The 17267-nt window shown below is 44.6% G+C and overlaps 1 protein-coding gene across 1 annotated transcript in view; it reads right to left on the bottom strand.

Annotated features, from left to right (window-relative positions):
• The window catches only part of sona (SON DNA and RNA binding protein a), a 35339-nt gene that overhangs the window by 6312 nt on the left and 11760 nt on the right, over window positions 1-17267 (bottom strand). The window contains exons 3-5 of the mRNA XM_079731292.1: window positions 3501-3711; window positions 2783-2859; window positions 922-2682 (exon numbers count right to left, since the gene is read on the bottom strand). Of these exons, the coding sequence (XP_079587418.1) occupies window positions 922-2682; window positions 2783-2859; window positions 3501-3711 (2049 nt within the window). The remainder of the gene's footprint in view (window positions 1-921; window positions 2683-2782; window positions 2860-3500; window positions 3712-17267) is intronic.

Below are 17267 nucleotides of genomic sequence, written 5' to 3'. Positions count from 1 at the left end.
GTAACAAATAAATTGTAGAAAGACACACCTCGTGAAGTTATTTTTTTGTTTTGGCAAGTAGCCGTGTAATAAGCAGGATAATGTATAAAACGTCACTGGTCATATACATTATTCAAGTTCATGTTGTAGTCCAAGTCTACCGTCATTCCTGTAGCCTAAAATCATTAATGCTTGAGGCAACATTATGAAATTAACTGTGTGAAGATAATTTTGCAGTTTTTAAAATTGAAAAGGTTATGAACAATTACAGATAGGCCATAGTTTCCATATGCTAAAGACGTGTCTAGTTCACCGTCATGCAGGCTGTGTTCAGTCAAATAAATAAATAAATAGCAATCTGTTTTCGGCGCATGTAGGCCTGTCTTCCTAAGCCCACGTTGAAATAACATTGAAGTTGAATGTTGATGGCGCAGTTGTTGGAATAAACAGATTGATTTCATGCAACTCATAAAACACTCTTCCTGTGTCACTGTGTGTGCGTGTATCCGAGGTGCGTGTGTGCGTGCCTGGTGGGTTCTTGATTGATCGATTTTCGAATATTATTTGAATACATCTCACCGAATATTGAATAGTATTTTTGCCAGAAATGCACATCCCTAGTATGTATACAGCGCGCAGGCTTGATGCGCACAATCCACCACCTCTTCTTTTTTTGGTGCAGTTCTGTAGCAGAAACAGCGCCACATATAGACCTGGAATATGTAGCACAGCGTTTCTACAGCTAGAAGTGCTTTTGCAATGAGCAAATCATTACGGAGAAATTCTGCCACGCTGTCAAGGAAAACGGGGGGGAAAAGATCGTTTTTTGCCAGGTGTGGGCAGGGCCAAAAGGAAGGTGTGTGGTCTAAAGATATGAAGAACCTAAAGGAAGGTGTGTGGTCTAAGGCTATGAAGAACCTAAAGGAAGGTCTAAAGCTGTACCTGCTGCGGGTGTGGCGACTGCAGCTCCTTCAGTGTCCTCTGCTGTCTCTGCCTTGGACGGCGAGGGGGAGGGCTCCCTGTCCTGCCCTGGGGAGGCGCTTCCAGACGCCCTCTCACTGGAGCCAGATCGAGACTGGTTCGGGGCAGGCGAGGCAGACTTAGACAGCGACCTCCTCAAGCTCTTACTGGGGGACTTGGACTGCCTCCCGGCGGGGGCCGGTGAGTGGGACTTTGACCTGTTTCGCCTTGACAACGAGCGCGACTTGGAGCGCTTCAAGGACCTGGGCGGCGAGCGGTTCCTCTTGCCGGGGGAGTTCGATCGCCTCCGGGCCCCGGGGGACCTAGACTTGGACCGCCGGCGGGAAGGCGGTGTTCGGGACTTACTCTTTTTCCGGGGACTCCGGGACTTGGTGCGACGCTTGCGTCTGAGCACCACGACGGAGCGTGAGCGTGTGCGCCTCGACCGCCTCGTGGACCTTGAGCGGGAACGCCGCGTCCGAGAGGGCGGTGGCAGCGGAGACCTCCGACGCCGGGTCTCGGGTGAGCGGCTCCCGGAGCGCCTGGCGCCCCCCCGCCTCACCGGGGTGCGGGACCGCCTAGCGGGCCGCCGGGTCCGGCCCACCGAACGAGAGTGTGAGCGTCGGCCGACAGCGGTACGCCGAGGAGACCGCGTCCTGGAGCGGCGGGCCGCGGACCTGGACCTGGACCGCCGGTTTCTACGCGGGGACGGGGACCGACGCAGCCCACGTTTAGGAGACAGCTTCCTCCTCGGGGGGCTCGGGCGCCGCCGCTTGGGCGACGCCGACAACGTCCTCCTCCTTCGCTTGGGAGAAGCGGACAACGACTGGCGCTTGGACCTCTTGGGGGACTTGGCCTTCTTCTTCCTCTTGGGGGACAGGGAGCGCGACGTGGAGCGGGACAGCTTCCTGTCTCTCTTCGGGGAGCCGGAGTGGCGGAGCGGCCTTTTGGGAGACAGAGAAGCGGACTTCCTCTCAGACTTGGGGGAGTGGGAGGTGGAGCGCGAGCGCTGCCTGGCCTGTGGCGGTGAGACGGACCCGTTGGCCTCTGATGTGGACCTCGATCTCGTTTGGGAGCGCTCTTTAGAGTCCTTGTCTGTGGCGGCTGGAGCCCTTGTCTGCTGCCGGCTGGGGCTGGGCGTGGAAGACCGACTGTGACTCGACCCGGAGCGCTTGATCCCAGGGGCCCGCTGGGGGGACCCAGACGGGGACCTGGAGCCCTCCCGCTCTGCCCCCGGGGCCCTTTGGTTCAGGTTGACCTCATCTTTTAGAGCAGGGTCGTCTTGTGACGCTGTGCCTTCCTGTTTAGGTATGATGTCGGGGAGCGCGTGGCTGAAACTGCCATCACCGTGGTTCCCCTCGATTCTGACGTCAGCCCCTGCCGGGTGGGCCTGACCCTGGCCAGCAGAGGGCGACATCACCTGCACCGAGCCGTTGGTGCTGCCGTTCTTCCCTGCGGAGGAGAAAACGTTGTTGTCCGTGCTCTCGTCCTGCTTGGCGTGAGGCGCTTCCAGTTTCTCTGCCCCTCGCTTGCCCCTGGGCAGCAGCTTGGACACGGCCTCGGGCGCATCGCGCGGCCCCTTGCCTTCGTCCACCTCCGAATCAGAGCCTGACGCGGAGCTGCTCTCAGATGCCGAGTGGGACGGGGATCTGCGGTCCTGCTTCTCGTCCTTCTTCTTCTTCTTTTTCTTCTTTTTGGAAGCGTGCTTTTTGTGCTTTTTGGTCTTGGCGTCTACCTCCGATTCTGTAACAGAATGGAAGTGGGTGAGGAGAGTACAGATGATTAAGGTCACAAGAAAACTCTTCCTAGACCATCTGCTGGGGGAGCGCCGGTCATTCCTTACCTGTGATGCCGTCCTTTTTGCTGCCCTCCTTTGGCCCGACTTGGTCTGCAGCCCCCGTGGTAGATGCTAGTCTGGCACTGTCCATTAAAAACAGAAAGACATAATATATCAATTGTAATTATTGACCTCTGAGATAAGTTTTGAATCTGTGAATATTTTTACCAAAGAGAATCCCAATTGAAAGATCCCATATCATGCTTTTTTAAGGTTAATAATTGCATTTGGGGGTACTACCAGAATAGGGTTTCATGCCCGTTTGTTAAATATACCCCTTATTATTCTCACTGTTCATTTCTGCAAAACCAATTTCAGCATCTTTCAAAAACGCTTTAAGGCCCCCCTCCCAACAGCCGCGTCTGCTGTGATTGGTCAGCACGCCCACTCTGTTACGATTGGTCAAACACCTTGCGCGAGCGTCTGCCAATACACACCCCCGAGAAGTTGTAAACATGGCCTCTGCCCTTCAGCACGGCCCACTGCAGTCTGATGTCACACTGTTTGAGCGCATACGCGCTGTTTCACACCTTTATTCAGGGACGTTCTCGTGGGTGCGAATACTTCCCCCGACAGACTTAGATTTTTCTAGCTTTGCAGACATAAAACATGTATAGATACCTCATATAACAGTCTAAAGCAAAGGGAAAAGCCGAAAAAGCATAATATCACCACTTTAAGAAAGTCTCCTGTATCAAACAGAAGATGTTTGAATGGTCCTCACCTGGCTCTGGTGTTCCTCACGGCCCTCTGGGAGGGGGGCAGCTCTGCCTCAGATTCTGCGCCAGATTCAGAGCTGCTCTCCTTGTCTCCTTTCCGGCGCCGCTTCTTCTTCTTGCTCTTGTGTTTCCTGTGCTTCTTGTTCTTCTTGTGAGGGGTGCCAACGCCCCCTTCCTTGGTGTTGAGGTCATCCCTCTCAGTGGCCTCGTCCTCACCTGCCCACAGGGTCCCAGGCCGAGGGTTAGATATGCAAACATTCACCACACGGCATACACAATACAACTACAGATTCCGTCCATTTATTAAAAAAAATAAAATAAAAATACTTTAGTGTGTTTTTCCCAGTTTCTCTGCATTTTGCGTTTACATTATGCTTGTTGCCGACAGCAACGGCAATGTTGCTACAGCAACACGACTAGTGATCTCACAAAAAATACAAACGCGTTGGCCGAAGGAGTGTAAAGATCAACTGAGACATATTGGAAGTATCCACTCAAAACCCATACATTTCAATGCCGTGTAGTGTAGCCTAGTCTCTGTTCCCTAGCCTTTAGAGGCACAGGAACAGAGACTCATAGTTGGCATGAAAATGAAAACACTCTAGAGTCTAGGGCTGCACGATAAATCGTTATAAAATCGCGATCTCGATTCACCCGTGTCGATTTAAGTTTTAAATTAATCGATTAATTCGATTCTCTTTTTTTTATGAGCAGAGTCCGACTGACAAACGCAACTTTCTTCTGTGAGTTTAAAACAATAGGTCCGTGGTTTAATAGCACTCCCAAGCGCTCTCGCCCTTCTAGGTTCTGAGAAGGGCTTCACCCTCAGCCAATGACGAAGCGCCTTTTAGTCACGTGTTTCACTCGTGGAGCAGCAGAGAGCGCAGTAGTTCGGAAAGCTAGTGCGACTGCGAGTGCGACAAGAGATAAACAGTGAAGACAAAATGGATGTTGATGATGAGGACCCAGCTACTAGTGGCGAGAATCAGCCAACCTCTCAGACACAAACGGAACTCGTTCCAAAAAAAGGCTTGCATTCAGTGGTGTATGTGGAAGTATTTCGGCTTCAAGCAAAATGACGAGGGTCAGTCTAAAGTGATTTGCAAGGCATGCTTTGCGATCGCTGCAGCACCGCAAAGTAACACCACAAATCTATACCAGCACCTCAATCGTCACCACAAAGTGCAATATGATGAAGCTGTACAAGGCAAGAAAAGGTCTGAAAGTCGTCCAACATTAACAACAGACATTACTGACACCTTGCACAAGGCAACCCCATACCCACATAACTCCAGTAGGAGTAAGGAAATAACAGACGCAATTGCTTACCATCTAGCAAAGGATATGGTTATGGATATGGTGAAGATGACCCCTTAATCTGGTGGGGGCAAAATAGATCTGTATATCCACGGTTGTCTGTGTTGGTGAAGAAATACCTATGCATTCCAGCTACCAGCTCACCTTCTGAGCGGCTGTTCAGTACAGGGGGCAACATTGTGACATGCCACCGTGCATCACGAAAGCCAGAGCATGTGGACAGACTTGTGTTTCTGGCCAGGAATCTTTAAGTGCCAAGTTCAGGGTCACATATAGGGTCATATGAGAGGAAAATAAGAAAAGATGTGTTTTATTTATGTTAAAGTTAAAGTTGGTTCAGCATACTCGTCTTTGATACTGCACTTTTTTGTTGTCATGGTTCATGTGTGCAATAAAAAAATATAAATGTTTTTTTTATTTGTGACAAAAAAATCGTGGCAGAAAATCGTAACATCGATTCTAAGCAAAAAAATCGTGATTCACATTTTTCCCTGAATCGTGCAGCCCTACTAGAGTCTGTCTGTGTGTGTGCGTGAGCCATCCCTCTGACAGATTGTCACTTGGGCAGCCTATTTACGTTTCTCAACAAAGTCCTCTTAATTGCAACCATAGTGGTGAACTACATTCATAGACTTATAATTAACATCATCTGATTTATGTGCGATTCAACTCAATAGCAGTCTATGCTACAAGCCAGTGTTGACTGGCCCTGCGGTACGTGAATATAGGGTACCACTTACACATTACTTCACCTCATTGCTGGTTACCACTGTTAGTTTCATATTATTATTTACTTTATTTTATTATTATTTATTATGTTGATCTATGCTGCTTCTTATTTTTTGCTTAATCTTGTATTGTTGCTTCTATGTGGCAGTTAAGGAACCAAGCCTAAGAATTTTGTATCTTATTGTACTTGTACAATAAGATATAATAAAAGTAATTCTGATTCTTTGATAACATGAATGTGTGCAGTTTCATCTAAAAAATGATGTCTCTCCAAAACTCTCTCCAAAAGAGAGGTAGGCTACTTTAGTTGTGCAGGCCTCGACATTAACGGTTGCCCGCTTTCCCGGGCCAACTAAAAGTAATATTTGGGCAAGTTGCGATTGATTTCTGATTGCCCGAACGGGCAAGTGGATTTTGGGTGGATGTTAATATAAAGGCTATTTATTCAAGCTTTTTTAGAAACTGCAGAACAACCTTTTGTTCCGCAAAATCACACAAAATAGAAGTACTTGCAATTCATCAGCGCGCTGTCTTCTCTTCTCTCGGACAGCGAGTTAACAGACACGCATCGCTTCAGCGCGAATATAGCCCCGCCTTCTGTCACTCACTCGCAGTGCGGCCTTTGGCAGTGATTCGACGGTGTTAGCTAAAGGTTAGCCAACACAGCTAGCATCTTAAGTGCAGCGCCTCGGCGAACGGTTTAGGTAGAAGGAAAATGGAGTAGTGATGGACGAGTGCGGTTTGGAAGTACTTTGGATTGAGGCATATTACCAAGGAAAGTCATATGCAAGAACACGGTTTTGGGTTTCATAACTGTGCACATGCACAGCAATAGCGATCTTTTTCACGAAATTGGACCCTCACAAACTATATATTATATGAAAGCTGAGCCTCCACTTATTCCATCAGTCCAAACCATATCATTCTGTGACTAAAACTCGCAAATAACAACTTAAGAAGAAACGTCCCCTTTTCTTTTAACAACCAAAAATTAAGTTTTACCTTTGTGATTTTTGTCCACAAAGTTGATTCTGATCGCATAAAACCACCATAAACAGATAATCCAGTGTCTGGGGCAAATTTTGCAACTAAACATGGTGTTTACAATCAATGACTAAGAGAAGGTTTCTTAAGAAAAAGGTAAATTGCCTTCAATCAGAAAACATTTTCTTCAGCGCAATCTAGTGGCCATATGTGTATTTGCGATTGTTTGGCTTGGTGCTTTCAATTTTATTTGCCCTGAACTTTAAATAGAGGTGTCAAGTATCAAAATTATAAGATATCTACCTTTATTTGTGTCTCATAGTAAGACAGCGCTCCCAACTGATAACGACCAACTGATAATTATTTCAGGTGGAAATGTTATCTTCCACTTATGCTGTGTACCATGGCTTTATTCACTTTAACCAAGTATTATCCCCATTGAATATTTCACTTGCACAACAATCTTTCTATTGGCACAAAGATGACATTATCGCCCATGCAGTTGTGGAGATACTCTATTTACTTTGGGTACATTCTTTCCTGAAAAAAACTTTTCCCCTGATATCGAAAATGATATAGAATATCGATATTTTTCCAGGTATAGTATCGAAGTTAGAAAATCCAGTATCGTGACTGACAACACTACTAAAAACTAGTGGTGCAACGGATCACGGATTTCCCGTGATCCGTCCCGATCAACACTCACGGGGCGGGACGCACGTGATCCGCGGGTCAGCTGACAAATAATAGTTGCGCGTTCACGTGATCGGCGCATTGGGAATGCAGGTGTATACTTGTTTAAGTTTAAGGAAGAGGAAATATATAAAAGCATTGTTTGACTTTTTGAGAGAAACAGGTTTATATGATAGGATATAGAGTAACAAGAAAGTGTGAATGAGTGAGTGTTTGGATATTTTGCACCAACACGTGGATGCCAATTGCCAACCGCCGTAAAACACCAAGAAGAAGACGTGATCGGCGCATGCTTACTGAACATTTAGCGTGGCAGCATGGCGAGCGGCGGAGCGGAGGAGTTGGAGAGGCCTGCATCATTTAAATCAGCCGTATGGGAGCACTTTGGCTTCCCTGTGCACTATAATGAAAACGGAATAAGGGTGGTGGACAAAATGGCCACGGTGTGTCGGCATTGTGGCACCAGAATGCCATACGACCACGGCAACACCTCGAGCATGGCCAGCCACGTGAGGAGACATCATCCCGATGTGTCGGGAGTAACTGGAGGAAAGAGAAAAAATGCACTGCAACTGCTTCTCCCCGATGCATTTAAGCAGTGCTTTCCTGCGAGCTCCGACCGGGCAAAAGCCATCACCAAATCGATTGGGGTGTTTATAGCGGCAGACATGAGGCCATACTCCGTTGTGGAGAATAAAGGCTTTAAAAACATGATTAAGGTGCTTGAGCCACGGTACGAAATACCCTCGCGCACCCACTTTACAACCAAGATCGTTCCCGAATTTTATGAGGAACAAAAAAAGATTATTGTGGATGAATTATCTAAGGCATCCTCCGTTGCCCTCACTACAGACGGGTGGACCTCTAGAGCCACTGAAAGTTACGTGACGGTGACTGCGCACTACATAACACCGGAGTGGGAGATAAAGAGCCCAGTGCTGCAGTCACGCCCACTCTACGAGAGCCACACCGGCACAAATCTGGCGCAGGTACTGACAGAAGCAGTAGCAGAGTGGAAAATAGAGAGGCCAAAAAACAACATCCCAGTCACCACAGATAATGCCAAAAACCAAGTAAGTGCAGTGAAGGAAGCTGGACTGGGGCCACAGATAGGGTGCTTTGCCCACGTGATTAATTTAGCATCCCAAAGGGGAATAGCATCACACAAGATGGACAGACTGCTTGGGAGGATCAGAAAGGTGGTTTCATTTTTCCACCGCAGCACAACAGCAGCTCATGTGCTTAAAACAAAGAAGGAAATGCTACAGCTGCCTACTCACAAGCTGATACAGGATGTCCCAACAAGGTGGAACTCCACGTATGACATGTTGGAGCGCTATCTTGAGCAGCAGGCAGCTATATACTCTGCACTGACTGACAAGGCTCTGAAAAAAAATATCAGAGACATTGTCACCTTGTCTGATGATGATGTGAAAGTGGCAGAGGAGGTCCTCCAGGTGCTCAAACTACTCAAAATGGTTACAACCCTATTAGGCACTGAATCTGCTCCATCTGTATCCATGGTCCTACCCCTAAAAACAAAGATTATACAATCCATGGACCCATGTGAGGGAGACAGCACCATCAGCCGGGATGTCAAAGCTGCTATTAAAGCAGACCTGAACCGCAGATACACTGATCCCCCCGATCTACAGAACTATCTACATAGATCGACTGCACTGGACCCAAGATTCAAGTCCCTGTCTCACCTAGATCCTGCCCTGCGCCAGAGAACATACAACAATCTCACCACTGAGATTGTGGGCAAGTTGGGCACTGAAGAACATGAAGAGGTAAAAACAATTTAAAATACGAGTGACTTAGGCCACTGAAATATACTGCAGTTCAGTCTTAGTTATTTTGCTATAAGAATTGTACGTCTTTTAATTGAAATTAATAATAATAATGTTAGTGCTGCAATAATAGTTCTGTTAAAACTGAAAAACAAGATTTTAACATCAAATAATTGTTTCTTCCAGAGTCAAGTCACTGAGCCGACAGGAGGAGGCGCAGGGACATCTCCTCCACAAAAGAAGTCAGCCATGGAGGCGCTTTTCGGGGAGACCTTTGCAGGCAAGGAGGACACAGGCAAGAAGCCGTTTCTTGATGCCATTGAAGAGGAAGTGGCATACTACCGAGCAGCAAGTGGCATTCCGGTTGATGGTGATCCACTGAATTGGTGGAAGACCAACGAGGGCAAATACCCTCATGTTGCCATGATGGCTAGACGTTACCTTGCTGTGCCTGGCACTTCAGTTCCCAGCGAGAGAGTATTTTCCACTGCAGGGGACATAGTGACTGCAAAAAGGTCTACACTCTCCCCAGGCAATGCAGACATCCTCATCTTTTTGAAAAAAAATTTAAAGTTATAAATCCAGGTCCGCTGTGCTTCTCTGTGCACTTTAGTTTGTTCATGCACTTTATTTTGTACAGCCTGTTATTCACTGTAGAATGTTGAGTTCCAAGCGAGAGAGTATTTTCCAGCCTGTTGTTCACTGTTGAATGTTGAAAATAAAACAAAAAGCAATTGAAAGCTAAGTCACATTTGTCTTGATATCTTTTTCGTTGTTGATGCGAAAATGATCCGATCCGTGACTCAAAAACCGTGACCCGATCCGAACCGTGAGTTTTGTGATCCGTTGCACCCCTACTAAAAACGCGATTGTAATTATTCAGTTAGAGCTACAAGAAACGTGAAAGTAAAAAAAGACATCTTTGCTTCTACCTCTGACATTTAGTTATGTACATTTGCATAAAATCATGCAGGTCTACATATAACTGGGCGATAGCTTTAATAGGTTGCAACGGTTGACTGAAATCACTTCATGGCACGATGTGACAGTTCGATAAATAAGTAAACAAAGAGAAGTATGTGTGGAAGCTAACATTCAGCTTCAGTCTGAGCTAGGATGAGTTTTCTGAGCCCCCCAAAACCAGGCCGGGTGCCTGGCAAAAAGAGGCCCGTTCACGATTCTGATTATAATTTGGGCAAGTGAACATCACATTCGGGCAAGTTGAACATGACCTGTACTTGCCCGATGGGGAAGTGCTTTTGAAACCTAAGTGTCAACCCCTGTTATGTAACAGGTAAGTACTTGGGTTGCCTGTATCTAGGTCTGCATCCCACCGTTTGTGCCAAGTTGTTTAATATCTGGCAACACGCGGTACTACACGTGGAATAGTGGACCACAGCACAGAGCCAAAATCAATCGCTCTGACCCCGAACAGACTGGCTGTAGCATTGTCTGTTTTGACCTGGCCTCTTTCCCTAATCTCCAATGACTGGAATGGTAACCTTATGATTTAGTACAGTACACTTGTTGCATAATGTACACACACAGGCAAACGCACGCGTGCAAGACGAGTTATAAATATAAACCTTCCAAAGTGTCCTCACCCACAACTCTTCCTGGGCCATGTTCATAACCCAAGAAAGTAGCTTTTTTATTTCAATCAATGTATTCAACAACTATATAAAATCAGGGCTCAACACCGACTGTTTTCCTGCGAGCACTGCTCCTTAGTTGAACATTTCAGGGGCCCAATCAAACAAGTAGGGCCACAACTAAATTAAATACACACAAGTCAAACTAGAGGGATTAATAAGAGTTTATTTCAGTCTTACAATATAGAAGCGTTACATTTCTAATTAAGTGATAAACAATAGATGGTTGGGTGTGCGCTCTGGCTCCAGGGTTTAACACTGACCGACTCACAGGGGCACGTACCAATGCTTAAGTAGCTGCCGCTAATTTTAAAGAGCCAGTCAACCCAAAACCTTTTTTTTTTATTAAAACATGGTAATTTGTCTCATTTTATCGCAAACATAGCAATTTATGCCATGTTATCATTTTTTGGCCTGTTGCGTGACGTCAGACTACCTTTTCCGAGGTAGTCTAACGTCACGACAAAGGGCCACGGAGCTCTCTCTGAGCGGTGTGTGTGGAGCTCTGTCTGAGCGGTGTGTGTGGAGCTCTGTCTGAGCGGTGTGTGTGGAGCTCTGTCTGAGCGGTGTGTGTGGAGCTCTGTCTGAGCGGTGTGTGTGGAGCTCTGTCTAGGCGGTGTATGTGTGGACGTGTGGAGCTCTGTCTAGGCGGTGTGTGTGTGGAGCTCTGTCTAGGCGGTGTGTGTGTGTGTGTGGAGCTCTGCCTGGGTGGTGGGTGTGGAACTGTCTGGGTGCTGTGTGTGTGGAGCTCTGTCTGGGCACTGTGTGTGTCGACGTTTAAAGCTTTATCTGGGGTGTGTGTGTGGACGTGTGGAGCTCTTTCTGGGTGGTATGTGCAGTAGTTGACACTGACGGTTGCCCGCTTGCCCGGGGCAACTAAAAATAAAATTTGGGCAAGTTGAGATTGATTTCTGGTTGCCCAAACGGGCAATTGGATTTTTGAGGGTTTGTTAATACAAAGGCTATTTATTCAAATGTGTTTACGAACTGCAGAACAACCTTTTTCTTTTGTCTTCTCTTCTCTCGGACAGCGAGTTAAAAGACACGCATAGCTACAGCGCGAACATTGCCCTGCCTCCTGTCACTCACTCGCAGTGCGGTCTCTGGCAGTGATTCGGCACTAGTCACTGTGTCACTCGTGTCACTAGTCACTCGGCACTGTGTTAGCTAAAGGTTAGCCAAGAAAAGTAGCATCTCAAGTGCAGCGCCGCCGCGACCGGTTTAGGTAGAGAAGGAAGACGGAGTTGTGATGGAGGAGTGCGGTTTGGAAGTACTTTGATTGAAGCAAATTACCAAGGAAAGTCAAAAGACTCATTTAAAGTCATATGCAAATGCAAGAACACGGTTTTGGGTTTCATAACTGCACAGCAATAGCGATCTTTTTCACGAAATTGGACATGCAAAAACTATACATTATATGAAAGCTGTGCCTCCACTGATCCCGACAGTCCAAACCATATCATTCTGGGACTAAAACTCGCAATTAACAACTTAAGAAGAAACTTCACCCTTTTCTTTTAACCAGTGTTAGGAACGTTACTTTAAAAAAGTAATTAGTTATAGTTAGTCACTACTTGTTCTAAAAAGTAACTGCGTTAGTAGCTGAATTACTCTATAATAAAAGTAACTACACAGTAAATTCCCCAGTGTTAAATATGCAGTGTCAAACTCCATTAACTCTATCTGAGTTAATATAACAACAGCTGGAGTAGAATGCCCCCTAATGTTGGTGTCAATTTCGGTAGTTAAAACACGGGGTGTAAAAAGTACTCTATAAAGCTCTGCCCACCCCTTTCTCATTTCAAAACTGCACCGACTCTGCACTCCGCCATTTTCAACTGCTTTCGTCGTCGAAGAAGTCTGGTAGCATATCTACATGACTAATGTTTTTAAACTGCCTTGTTGTCATTTACCGTGTACTGCAGTTAGTTGTGTACTGTAGAAATAGAAAATCCAGTTGTGTCTAGCTGAACAAATAAGCAGTACCTAGCTTCTTCATTTCGGCTAACCTGCTACCATAAACAGGATTTAGTCGGTAAGAGGTTACTTTCACATTATGAAGGTTTATAAAAAAGTGCATTGGTGGTTATCCTGTAATAAATTTAGACTCCTGTAGGTAAATGGGAAGACTGCATATGTGGGAAGTGGACCAAATTGCGCTGGCAATACAATTGTGTAGCCTTACTAGCCTAGCCACTCTAATTTTACCCTAACCCTATTAAATTAATTTCAGATTTACAATTTACGGCAGTTTAAATGTGTGATTTCGGTGCAGTTACGAGACAGTTTGAAACAGGCTTATTGCATGTCGAAGAACGTGGTTTTCAGCGGGGTCATCCCTATGTTCCCCGTTTTTCCCAAAAAGGGTCCTATGTTCCCCTGTAGCCATACATACCGGGGAGCATAGGACCCTTTTCTGGGAAAAGGGTCCTATTTTCACTGCAATCTATCAATCTTCAAAAATATTTAAACTTTGACGCGACATTCGCGTGATGACAGCCAATCGGCGTTCAACAGCGTGGCCACTGAGTGACACGTGTAACGTAACAGCCAATCAGCGTTCAACCGGCCAACTCAGTGCAGTGCAGTCCGGGGTGAACTGCAGCATGGAAGAGAAAGCGATTGTTGCCGTTTTCGACTCCCGGAGCTCTTTATATAATAGTATATAATTGTATAATAATATCAGGGCCAAAAACTTTGTTCGCCTCCGGATGGCCGCGGGAAGCTCTCGTAGGGATTGGGCTTCTCGGGGTTTGATTACCGGCGTATGAATAGACTGCGTCAGGTTCTCCGACGTCTCTCACTCTTCCACAAAAGGTAAAGACTTGAAATGGTAGTTATCTCGGCCGGAATTTGGCAGTAATGGTGAGAAAAAGTAACAGACCGGGGAACATAGAACCCTTTTTTTGAAAAAGGGTTCCGGGGAACATAAACACGCTCCCGTTTTCAGCCACGGTGCTTGTCTTCAGTTTATGGTCACTGTCTGGTGCTCACATTACGCGCGCGCCAAAGTCCACCATTTTGCTTTGTCCGCCATCGGGAACAGCACATCCAAGTGCAACGCCGCTGCTTCTGCCTGTCACTTTGTCACGGGATAGCCATCGGTGGAGGCAGACATTTTATCAATAATCTTAATCATCATTACTTGCTGAATTTTCAAACGATTTTCAAGCCGTTTGCTTTGCATGGGTATTTGCGGTGAAGGACACTTGGTTACCAAAAAGTAAACAGTAGTTCTGTATGAATTAGTGGTGCAACGGTTCACGGATCAACCCCCACGGTTCGGGACGCAAGTGATCCGCTGATAAAAAAAAAAAGTTGTAAACACCAAGCGCACAGAGTATTTAGACCAGCAGGCTGAAACTGATGTTACGTTAAACGGTGCAGGAGAGGTTGTGGCAAGTAATGTAGACGAGACGCCAACATCATCTGAACCTTCTATAAATTCCGAGAAGAGCACTCTTGATATGTGTGCCTCTGCTGTTGCACAACTCAAGGCAGCTGTCTACTGTAAACAGTTTTGTCTCATCCATGGAAGAAGTGTTTTTTGAGATTAATAGTCAGGCTAAAGATGCAGCTTTACAGTGCTTATCTCCTCAGGACACTGAAAATAAGAATAAAATAGAGGAATCCTTCAAACAGTTGGAAAATGGAAATCCCTTTGCATGCTTGAATACAGAAACCAAACGAAACAAACACTTCAAAGAGAAATGGGGAAACGTTGAACCTGTTGAAAAGGTGCTCGGCACAAGATTTGACAGCAGAAGAAACAAATCTACTGGGACATATGACCAGGTCATTATAACAGATACGTTTTCATATGTTCCCATCCTAGAAACGCTTAAGAACATTTTTGATAACCCAGAATTGACCAACATGTTCAAGCCCAGGCACATTCCCAAAGAAGGTGTTTATACAGACATAAGAGATGCCAATTATTTTAAAGAAAATCTGTTATTTTCTAAAGAGAATGATGCATTGCAGATTCAACTGTTTTATGACGACTTTGAAACAGCAAATCCCTTGGGCTCTAAAAAGGGTATCCATAAATTAGGGGCTGTATATTTTACTCTGAGAAATTTCCCCCCAATCTTTAATTTGGCTTTGATTAATATTAATTTATGTGCTCTTTTCCACGCACAGGACATAAAACGTTATGGTTTTAATCTGATACTTGAACCACTGGTGAATGATCTAAAAGTACTTGAGACAGAGGGACTTAACATTTCCATGTCTGAACGTGTTATTCATGGTACCATTGTCCAGGTCACTGGGGATAATTTGGGTTTGCATGGTCTGTTTGGCTTTGTGGAATCATTTAGTGCTCGTTATTGCTGTCGTTTCTGTCTCCTTGAGAAAACTTGTTTTCAAACTGTGTTCTGTGAAGATAATCCTGAAGTTGTATTAACAACTATTGAGATGCACACCCAGCACTGTCAAACTTTACAAACTAACTCTACGCTACCTCATACATATGGTGTGAAACGCACTTGTCTGTTGAATACACTACAGTATTTTAACACATCAAACAACTTTTCTGTAGATATAATGCATGATATCTTGGAAGGGGTTGCTCAGTTTGAGGTCAAACTTGTTTTACAGTACATTCAGGGCTACTTCCTGAATGCCGAACAACTGGCAGGTAGAATCCATGCTTTTGACTATGGTTATAATCAACAGCAAAATCGACCACCTAGAGTAAAAATGCTTGATGGAAGTAATGATTTGTGACTGAATGCTATACAATCCTGGTTTATATTGCGCAACATGCCGTTGCTTTTTGGTGATTTATTTCAGACAGGTGATGGTTATTGGCGTCTTCTACTTTTGCTTCTACAGATTGTTAACATTGTTTTTTCACCTGTCCTCTCAGAGGGCATGACCATATACCTCAAACACGTAATCATTGATCATCATCAACTCTTCAAGCAGTTATTTCCTCAGCTCAATCTCTTACCAAAGCATCATTTCATGATTCATTACCCTCGTATTATAAGGACCATTGGCCCAATTCTGCACATGTGGTGCATGCGTTATGAAGCTAAACATAATTTCTTTAAGAAACAATTAAAAAACTTTAAAAACATTACACAAACATTAGCCAAAAAGCACCAGAGTTGTATGGCATTCTATCGAGACCAAGGAAAGACTAACTTTAGGCCCTGGAAAAATGCTTCCACTAAGTGAGCTCAAAAATTGCCCAGACATTGCTTCCAAATTTGGAGCTGAATTGTTATCCAGTATTTCTTCTGCCAAATGGATTAAATACCATGGTACCGAGTACCGCAGTGACTTCATTATCTGTACTGAGGTAGCATTTGAGATGCCTGTGTTTTGTAAGATAGAGTCTATTGCTGTGAAGGATGAAAATGTATTACTCTGTGGAAAACTGATGGAAACTGTTTGTTTTGAGCATCATTACCATGCCTTTAAGATCAGACTGCATCCAGAAAATGTTCGAAAAGTGTTGCACATTGATGAGTTGTGTTACTTCAAACCATTTGATGTTCAAATGTGTTATGGAAATATAGATTGCTCAAAGTACATAATCCCATACTGCCATTTTATGTAGCCCTCAATGATTGAATAAATTGTCTCTTTCTGCCTTGACATTCAAGCCTGTCCGCCTGACAGTTTGCACTAAAATAAACAAGTTGAACTGCATTATTTTCTGATAACTTGTCATTTTTTAAATATTCTGCTTTTTAGAACATTCAGAAGTTTTAATGATACTTCAGTGTTATTATTTTACTGTTTTTTAACTGCACAAGAGTAACTTTTCAACACAGTAGTGTGTAACATCAACACTAGCCAGAGCTACCTTTTCACTGCAATAGAGTAACTTTTCAACACAGTAGTGTGTAACAACACTAGCCAGAGCTACCTTTTCACTGCAAAAGAGTCACTTTTCAACACAGTAGTGTGTAACATCAACACTAGCCAGAGCTACCTTTTCACTGCAATAGAGTAGCTTTTCAACACAGAAGTGTGTAACATCAACACTAGCCAGAGTTATTTTAATGGCCAGTGTTACCTTCAAATAACTCAATGCAGTGTCAATCAGCATTCAAATTAACACCATCAGAGTTGATTCGTTATCACAAGAGTTATTTATGAACACTGCTGGGAATAATATTAACCCTCTAGAGAGTTGTTCAGTGTTCAGTGTTAAATTTAGATAACACTATACAGTGTATACGAGTGTTAATTTTTAACTATTTGGAGTTAATTTAACTCTAAAATTGTAACACTTTGAAAAGAGTTCATTTAACTCCAATTCAGAGTAGGACCAAATACACTCGGAAATGGTGTTAAATTTAACTCTTTTAGTGTTATTTTAACACTTCAAAATTTACTGTGTAGTTACCAGGGAAAGTAACTATTTGCGTTACTGTAAAAAAAGAAAGTTGCTATATGTCAGGGAATTTGAATTTTTCTGAGCAGTTTTCACTTGGCCTTAATGTGTTAAATGGTTGAACTGCCCAGTGAAGGCCCTGATATACTTCCAACTGAATTTTAATTTGCTTAGTTGCAAAAGCTGTGGAACATCTGCCGAATACTACAGAAAATGCCAACTTTTCATCGGATTGCTCTGGACTCGCCA

This window comes from Pollachius pollachius (genome assembly GCF_949987615.1).
Source record: "Pollachius pollachius genome assembly, chromosome: 3".
Lineage (NCBI taxonomy): Eukaryota > Metazoa > Chordata > Actinopteri > Gadiformes > Gadidae > Pollachius > Pollachius pollachius.
The sequence above is the reverse complement of the archived record's forward strand: the minus strand, read 5'-3'. Positions and strand labels throughout refer to the sequence as shown.